An 8,463-nucleotide genomic window follows, 5' to 3' on the forward strand; every position below is an offset into this window, starting at 1 on the left:
AGAGAGCCACACAGTCAGGCGGGCTGGTAATAAGGGCAACGTCCAGCCAGAGTGCTGCGCACAGGCTCGAATGCTCGGTGGAATACCAGTCCTCCTTCATCCTCTCTCCAGCTCTCGCTTCTTCTCAGAGGAAGAGAACCAAAAGAGGGTAGGAAGCCACCTGTGTAAGCTGACAAGGGTGTCCTCCCCTTGACCTGGGCCTCTTGCATGTCCTTTCCTGTGAGCTCCTGGCCTGCCACCGGGGGCTCCCTGTCCTCGAGCATCACAGTCCAGAGCTGGCTAGGTCTTTGTGTTGTCACAGCCCTGCAGACATTCTGTTCACTGCTGTCTCCGCTAAACCCCGGGCTGAAGAAAAAATGGAGACTTGAGTGCTGTGTCCTCGATTCCAAGCCATCACCTCCCCCCTGCCCCAGCCAGGCTGGGGTCTCTGGGCCCCTTCCCACCCCAGCCTGCTGGCTGGCTCCTGTGGAGTAGGGGTGCCATCATCAATATGGAGGGTGGAATTGCAGGGTCAGCTGAGGCACGCTTGGTGGCAGTGGGATCTAGTGTGACCAAAAAACCCGGTCAGGGCTTTGAGACCTGCAAGCGGTCTCTGCCTCTGCCCCATCTCCCTGGTGACATCTGTGAAGGGCCTTCTAGCCCCAGCCTCACGGGTCCTATCTGTGCAACAAGGGGCTCAGCCTGTTGGGAGTTTTCTAAGGCTTTTACGGGCTGACCCTGTGTCACTTCCCTCTACTCCCCTCAGCCATCACCGCTACTGCCTCTGCCACCAGAAGTCTGGCCCCCTGCGGAGAGGGATTCCCCAGCAAAGAATCTGAAGGCTTTCCAAGGAGGCCTGCCTTTCTCTCGGCAGCCCCTGACTTTGCTCTCACCGTGAGTCCTGGGATCCCAGCTCTCAGCGCCGTGGGGAGCAGTGGCTCTGAGTTTGGATTCTGGCTGTGTGTCCCGGATCAAGTTCCAGAATCTCTCCGGGCCTCAGTTTTCTCGCCTCTAACATGGAGATAATATGACCGGTGGTACTTGTTCGTTTTGAGGATTCAATGCAATAAAGCAGGCTGAGTCCTGACTCATAGCAAACCTGCAATGAGTGTTATTGTGATTGTCGTCATTGTTACTGTGACTGTTGCTGTTTCCATCCCACCTCTGTTGCTCCGGGCAAGAGCGCCCCTGCCCAAGTCTGAGTGGGGCTCAGGGGGCTTGTGCAGGGGGCCTCTGGTGTGAGCCCTCTGCACGCACGCCCCAGGAGGAGACGCCAGCCAGCAGCCTCCAGCTGCCACACACAAGACCTCCAGTGTGTGCTGTGCCAGCAGCCCCGGGGAATCTCAGTGTGCACACCCGGGGGGTGCTGTGAGCATGAAAGAGCTCCCACCTGAGAGCACTTGGCCCGGGGCCTGCCCACAGCCTTCAGTGAATCGGAGCCGACAGTCCTGTTGTCATTGCCACCGGGCATAGCCATGTCCGAGGTGCCACAGCCAGATGCCCTGCGCATGGACTGGCTGTGGACTCCAGGCAAGCGGTTCCACCCCCCTAGCCTCAGTTTTCTCCTCTGTTTAATGGGACCAGTACCACCCCCTTCCCGGGGTTGTTAGGGGGATTACATCGTTAGCATGGCTATGAGGGTGACCTGAACTACAAAGACTGGGACATGCCCAGTCCCTGTTTGAGGTTCAATACAGACAGGTTCCTTCATGCGCCTACCCCATCCCTGCAAGTGTCCCTCTTTTCACTGGGAACCTTTGCCCTGTCTCGACGCCAGTGGGGAGGAAGACAAAAGCCTTGATACCCATTCTTTCTCTGCCTCCCGTCCCAAAAGTCTTTGGCTCCAGGAAGCATTTGGCTCCATGTTTAATCGACCAGCAGCTAAAAGACAGGACAACTCATAAGGAAGGGACACACACTGCTTTTTAAATTTTTTTAATTCAAAAGAAAATAAGAAAACAAAAACACTCGCCAGGGTGTGCTGTGATGACCCATCACAGGCATGTAAAGTACATACAAAATCAAGAGAGTCTCAGGAGCTGCGGGTGTGGGGCCCTGGGCAGTGGGCTGCGGCCCCCTTCTTGGAGGCGCTGTTTTGTCTGACATTCACCTCTCCCAGGCTATAAAAAAGGAAGCGCTCATTCAGCTTTGTTTCTCTTGGAAGCCTCAGCCACTTGCAGCTCCCTGGCCTGTGACGTGCACACAGGAAGCTGGGCTGTACAAGATTTTGCAGGTGGACAGTGCTGGAGCGGGCGATGCGCGCATCACTCGTCTCCCTGCTCACAGTCTCTGAGGCTGGGGAAGCCAGGTCCTGCTGGGGGGAGGGTGGGACATGCTGCCCTGCAGGGGCCTGGGCTCCCCTCCTCGAGTGCCTGCAAAAGTGCCTACAGGTAAGTTGGGAGCCACAGAGTAAGGCCTTAGACCAGGAAGAGATGTGCCCGGGGCTAGGGCTAAATTTTGATGGACAGCCGGGAGGTGTGCTTGCCATAGCAGCTCTCACGCTGACCTTCCTTAGCTGCTCAACCAGCGCTCCATCCCTGTGTCTGCTCGCCCAGACTTCGGGGGCCCTATAGACTTGGACTCCACTCATGGCTCTGCCCCTTACTAGTTTGGGAGATCCTGGGAAAGTTACTTAACTTCCTGGAGCCGCAGTTTCCTCATCTGTTAAATGAAGAGGTCCACTGGAACCTCACAGGGTGACTATAAAGATAAGTGTGATTGTGCCTTTGAAGAGCCTAGGACAGCACCTGGCACATGGCGGGTACCCAGCAAATGGCCGCCGTGAGCACTGTTATCAGGCACCAGTATGTCCACTCCAGAGGTGATGAATGCGTGTGTGGACGTATGTGAGATAAAGAGAAGGTTTCCACCACGTTCTAGAAAGGCTGAATTCCTGAGCTTTCTGTGCATGTCTGGGCAGGTCAGAGGTCTTGGACCACAGTGATGCTGGCATGGGAGGCCTCGACCGCTTTTCTCCTGTGCATGTCCAGTGGGTTTGGGAGCTGTTCTGTTCTAGACCTCAGTGCCCTCCCTGGGGTAGAGGACGCTGTTTGTGTTGATGCTGTTGTAGAAATGAGGGCTGAACTGGTTGAGGACCGAGCCTCCGTAGCCAAGAGCGTTGCCGGGCATGGGGTTGGCCCACTCGCCCCCACCCCCGGGGCTGCTGAGGTTGGTGAGTGGGGTATAAGAGCTGAAGTTCAGCAAGTTCTGCCCCATCTTGTCAGTGGGCTCAGGGCTCAGTCCTGGTGTGGCTACAGGGCGGCTCGCTGGGCTCGACCCGCTCACATAGGCGGTCATGGTGGAGAGGAAGCTGTTGAGGCAGGGTGTGCCCAGCGGGGGAGGGGAGGACTGCTTCTCTGGGGAGCCAGTGGTCCCTGGTGAAGCGCTGTCCGAGATGTCCTGGGCCTCTGCAGTCTTGGGGCTGCCCGCCAGGAGGCTGTTCTCCGTCTTCTCGGAGGCCAGGGATCCTGTGCTGGAGGCAATATCCGATTTTCTCTTCCTCTTCCTGCGGAAATTCCCATTATCGAACATCTTCTCACAGTTGGGGTCCAGGGTCCAGTAATTCCCTTTGCCTGGCACAAAAGGGGGAAGGTAAGCAAAGAGATGGGTGAAATGCTCTGCTCCCGTTTCTCTTTGTTGTCCTCAGCTAAACGCCAAGGAAACACACTTAGAAGACAGAAGAGAAGGCAGGGCAGAGAGACAGGAATCGCGGGGGCCAACCACACACCACCAGCGCGTGTCTTTAGTTCGGTCCCCACCTCACAGCTCAACCCTCTGGGGGCACTGAGGCCTAAGCCATGAGAGCACTCACAGTGCAGGCCTCTGGAAGAGGTTCGGGTACCAGGGGAATGGAGAGGGAGGGCCTTCGTCCATGGCTGACATGATAGAAAACTCAGGAAACACTTCAGAGCTCCCTGACAGTGTGGGGCAGGGAGTCCAAGGATAGACTCGAGTCCTGGCTTCGCTCCGCACTGGCCGAGGGACTTGGGGCAGGCCTCTGATTCCTAATCTGAAAAGTGGGCCGGTTGTACCTGCCCCTTCTTCCTCAGGCTGACCGTGAGAAGGGGCTGACGGTAGACGGGTACGTGGGCTTTGTCACCAGGAAGTGCCAGCCGGAGGTGGGAGCTAAGCTCCTGTGGGGGAGGCCAGTCATTGGACTGGACACTCGCCCTCTCCGGGGGGCCCATGAGCCCTGCCCCTGCTGGCCTCCTAGTGGAAGAGGTGGGGCTCTGAGCCATGCCCTGGCTTCCCGTCGGGGAACAAGAATGGACTTTAATTCTGGGAAATGCATATCTGAGTATTTAATATACTACTTTCTGTAATATATTCTGTCCCTGCGTTTTAGAAATTCATCATGAAAACGGAAGAGTTCACAGTCTTTGGTGTTAGAGAGACCTCCGCTCATACTCGGGCTCCAGGGCTCTCCCTCCATTCTGGGTCACCTAGGGCAGGCGGCTTCACCGCTGAGTGTTACTCCCCTCACCTGGACAATGGGCTCAGTAAGATCTACCTGTAGGGATGGCTTAAGGGAGATTATGTAACTAGGGCAGGCTGCGCGATGTGGCCCTTCGTGTGCGTTTCGCAAAGTCAGAACTCTCCCCAGAAGTCTGGCTGTGCACTTGGGCGTTCCCTAGTCGGACTCCCCCGAGGACTTCGTATGAGCTGGGTGCCGGGGACTCAGAGTGATCGTGACAATTACTGTAGACTATTGGGCACTTGTTAGCACCCAAACGCCTGCATGCGTTATCTCATGACCCCTATCACAGGCCTGCAAAGGAGCCACTGTTACCGTCCCTATTTTTCAGATGGGGAACGGAGGCTCAGAGATCTAAAATGCCCGGAGTTGCTGACCACTCCATGGCCCAGGCAGGATCAAAACCCGAATCTGCCTCCAGGGCTCTCCCAGGATCCTTCACTGCTGACAACCCTCAGCCCCCTGTCTCAGGGACACAGCCACATAAGGACTAGAAGGGGGTGCTGGGGAGGAATGACATGAGCCTTCCTTGGGGGCATCGGAGGCTGGCTCCCCCTGCCCCACACTGCACCGGCAGCCCCCTTACCCGGGTCGTCCTCATCGCGGGGCACCTTCTTGAAGCAGTCATTGAGAGACAGGTTGTGGCGGATGGAGTTCTGCCAGCCAGCCTTGCTCTTGTTGTAGAAAGGAAAGTTGTCGGCCACGTACTGGTAGATCTGGCTGAGGGTGAGGCGCTTGTCGGGCGCCCCGTGGATGGCCATGGCAATGAGAGCCGAGTAGGAATAGGGGGGCCGCACCAGCTTCATCAGCTCCTCCTGCGAGGGGATGGGCAGCCAGCCCAGGTCGCCGCCCCCCAGCCCAGACATGCCAGGCAGCAGCTGCCTCTGCACACCGTAGGCCTGGGGCAGGAAGGGGCTGGCGTTTGTGCCGGGCAGGTAGGGTGGCGGAGTCATGGCCGGCCCGTTGAGCCAGAGGTAGGGGTTGGGGGTGGCCCCGTACTCGCCGCCCCCCTCAAAGGAGGGGGGCCTCTGAGGGCTGGGCACGCCCTGTGGGTGGAAGAAGTTCTCATAGTAAAGGCTCAACTCAGGGGGCTCCTGGCCGATGCTGGGGAACTGGGGACTGCAGCGAGGTGGGGAGGGTGCCGGGAGGTCAAAGGAGCTCATGCTGGGCTGGGCTCAGCCAGAGCCACCTGCCTGGCACCTGCACAGGGGAGCTGTCCCTGACAGGTGCTGGGCTGGCCCAGCCTCCGACTTATACCCCTTCTGGCTTGCCTGCGGGCCCCACCCAGGGGCGGCCACCTGCTGCAGACCCGCCCCTCCTCCAACAGCCCTGCAGGCCAAAGGGAGGGGGCCCCTGGGCCAGGCCCACTGTGGGTGCTCAGACGGGTGCTGTGGCTCATGTCCACAGCGCCTAGGGCGCCCCCTCCCCTCTCTCTTTTCCCAGTTCCTTTCTTGTTTCCCCCCCTTTCTCTCCTGCCTTTCTCCTCACTTGGTTCCCCTTGTTTCCCCCTCATTCTGTCTCTCTTCCAGTTCTCTCCTTCTCACTGCTCTCTCCCTTTCTCCCCCCTTCTGTCACTCTGGCCACTCTCTCTGCATCTCAGTCTCTTTCCTGCCTTCTTGTTGTCACATTTTCTTTCCCTGCTCTTCCTCCCCCTTCCCTTGACTGTTTCTTTTCTAAGCACTGCTCTGGCCACCTCTCCCTCCCTCCTTCCTCCCTCCCTTCTCTCTCTCTGAGTTTGTTCTGTCTCTTTCTACTTCTCTGTCCCCTCACGTTCACCTCCTGTCTGTCTCTGCTCCTCTCCCACTCCCTTTCACTCCTGTCTCTCATTTCCTCTGTATCTCTTTCCCTCTCCCCTGGCCCCCTCTTCTGGCCCACCCTGACCCCTCATTCTCTGCCCCCTCAACCAGACTGGATGTGGACCTTATCAGAAGCCACATCTTTGGGTCGTCTGAAGCGAAGACGCACTTTCTGGAGTTTCCAGGAAAGAACCTGGCCCTGGAGAGTCAGAAGAGCGGAGAGGAGCCTGGTCTATGGCCAAGTTTCAAAAGGGCAGCTGGTTGGTTATAGGCACTCTGTGCGCACACACACACACACACACACACACACACACACACACACACACGGCAGGCACGCTGACAGGGGCCATGGACAAGGCCTGGGGATTTTCCTGGAGGGCCCATCAAGATAGTAACAAAAGGAAGAGAATGTGAATGGGCTTCAGGGAACAATGAGAGAGAACTTGCACTGTGCAAGGTTCATTCTGGCTGCAGGGGTCACGCAGGCCCCCAGGCCCTATGTGATCAAAGTCCTTTCATGTTTCGGCTTCCAGGGGCCCTGCAGAGCTGAGGCCTGGAGGAGAGCCCCGACTGCTCAACTTGCCATTCCCCTCACACCATCTCTGCCTCAGGCTCTAGAAGCAGGAGCACCAGCTCCCCCCTGCTCACTGACAGTCCCTCTCCTGTCCGGGCTCCGTTCTCCGGAAGCTGGGAGATGACTTGCCCCAGCCTCCCTTCATCCCAGGCAGGCCCTCGGCTGCCCGAGTACTTCTGCCTCAGATCAGCAGACTGGAAGAAGTTGCAGCCGGCTTCTGTGGCCACCACCTCCCTCCTGCCCTCCTGCCACTGCTTCCTTCTCCCCATTCAACTGCCTCTCACTTCCTCCAGAGCCCCTGTGTCCCTGAGGTGGAAGAAGAAGGTGGCTTACTGTGCCAGCTGGATGGGCTGCCTCCCAGGGAGCCCCCCGCCCTGCTGTCTGCTCTCCTCTACAGCCGGGTCAGGAGACAGGCCCCTGGAAACTCAAGCACCATGGGATGGGTCTCATTTGCCGCGTATTGGTGCCCAGAGGATGAGTTCAGGAAACTGGGTGGGAGGGGTCCTCCCAGGTCCTGAGAGATTGCCTGTCCCCACCAGGGAACAGTGAATGAAGTGACTCCAAAAGGGCCTGACTGCCCCGGGGAGGCACGGGGTAAGCCCACTCTGCACTTGCTTTCAGGAGAGTAAAGCAAAAGGGGCCCCATCTATGTTTAAATTGTCTCTGCCAGGCCTGGCTTGCTGAAGGCAGGGCCGCGACTTTTTAGGAAACAGTCGCATTGGAGACCACCAAGGCCTGACAATGACCCTGGCAGCTCCACATCGGATCATTCATCCCACAGAATTAAACAGAGCAGTGAATTCTCTTCAGGGGTATTCGTCACAGCATTATTTCTAACTGTAACAAACTGTAACTAACCTGAATGTCCAACAGGAGGGGATTGGTTGAGTAGATTGGGTACCATCCCAATGAAGAGATATTATGAAGCTATGAAAAAACAGATTTACTAATAGGCAACGATGTTACGTTCTTCTAATAGCATTCTTTAACAAAACAGCCTATAAAATGCCATTTTATGGTAAAATATATATTTGTACATCTATTTATAAATACCAAACTGTGAATTATTATTTCTGGATGGAAAATTGGATGTGATTTCGTTGTTGTTTTTCAGTTGCTGATTTAAATTAGTAAAGTCAAGCACACAGGTGCTTTGCTTTGGGATTCAACGTGGAGGCCAGCAAGGGGCAATATAGTGGAGTGATAGCAGACACAGGCTGTGAGGTCAGGAGGACCTGGGTTTGAATCCCAGCTGAGCGGCTAACTGCAAATCTTAACAAGTGATTTAACTTATCTCGGCCTGTTTTCTCAAGTGAAAATGGGAATGATCCCACTTAACCCATGTGGTTGCTGCGAGGTGATCGATGTAACCATTGTAAGTCATGTCACATGGTGCCCCAGAGAAGGACTCAATGAATAGTAGTCATTACATACTATAGTCAGTATACATTTGATACATACAATTCACCACCGAGTTTGCTCCCTGGTGGGTTAATTGTTCCCTTTTAGCAGTCCGTGGGCAGGGGCTGTGGGGCAGGTGAGGCCACAAAGGAGGAACCGAGAGAGGGATACTGGGTGCCAGTATCCACCCATACAGCCAGACCCCATCATGTGCAGCTGATGATGGGTTCCCCTCCCAG

General features: G+C 56.3%; 1 protein-coding gene across 2 annotated transcripts; it reads right to left on the reverse strand.

The window, feature by feature from the left end:
- Window positions 1-2,928: 2,928 nt before the first annotated feature.
- On the reverse strand, window positions 2,929-5,616 carry FOXI1 (forkhead box I1). Of its 2 annotated transcripts, none has more exons than XM_008692394.2 (2): window positions 5,043-5,616; window positions 2,929-3,272 (listed from the first exon to the last, which is right to left on the reverse strand). In XM_008692394.2, the coding sequence occupies exons 1-2, from the start codon at window positions 5,614-5,616 to the stop codon at window positions 2,992-2,994; spliced, it is 855 nt and encodes a 284-aa protein (XP_008690616.1). In that variant the 3' UTR covers window positions 2,929-2,991. The 2 variants fall into 2 exon arrangements, with proteins under 2 accessions (XP_008690616.1, XP_008690615.1); XM_008692393.2 differs by having other exon boundaries at window positions 2,929-3,551; window positions 5,040-5,616.
- Between the last annotated feature and the right edge of the window lie 2,847 nt (window positions 5,617-8,463).

The sequence above is a fragment of the Ursus maritimus genome, unplaced genomic scaffold (assembly GCF_017311325.1).
Source record: "Ursus maritimus isolate PB19 unplaced genomic scaffold, ASM1731132v1 scaffold_15, whole genome shotgun sequence".
NCBI classification, from domain to species: Eukaryota; Metazoa; Chordata; class Mammalia; order Carnivora; family Ursidae; genus Ursus; species Ursus maritimus.

What these genes read in the sequence shown, in the direction of transcription:
- FOXI1 (XM_008692393.2), bottom strand. Translation starts at nt 5,616, where the DNA reads ATGAGCTCCTTTGACCTCCCGGCACCCTCCCCACCTCGCTGCAGTCCC. An exon ending in CCGCGATGAGGACGACCCGG is followed by an intron (nt 3,552 to 5,039) that starts GTAAGGGGGCTG and finishes CTTTTGTGCCAG; the next exon opens with GCAAAGGGAATTACTGGACC.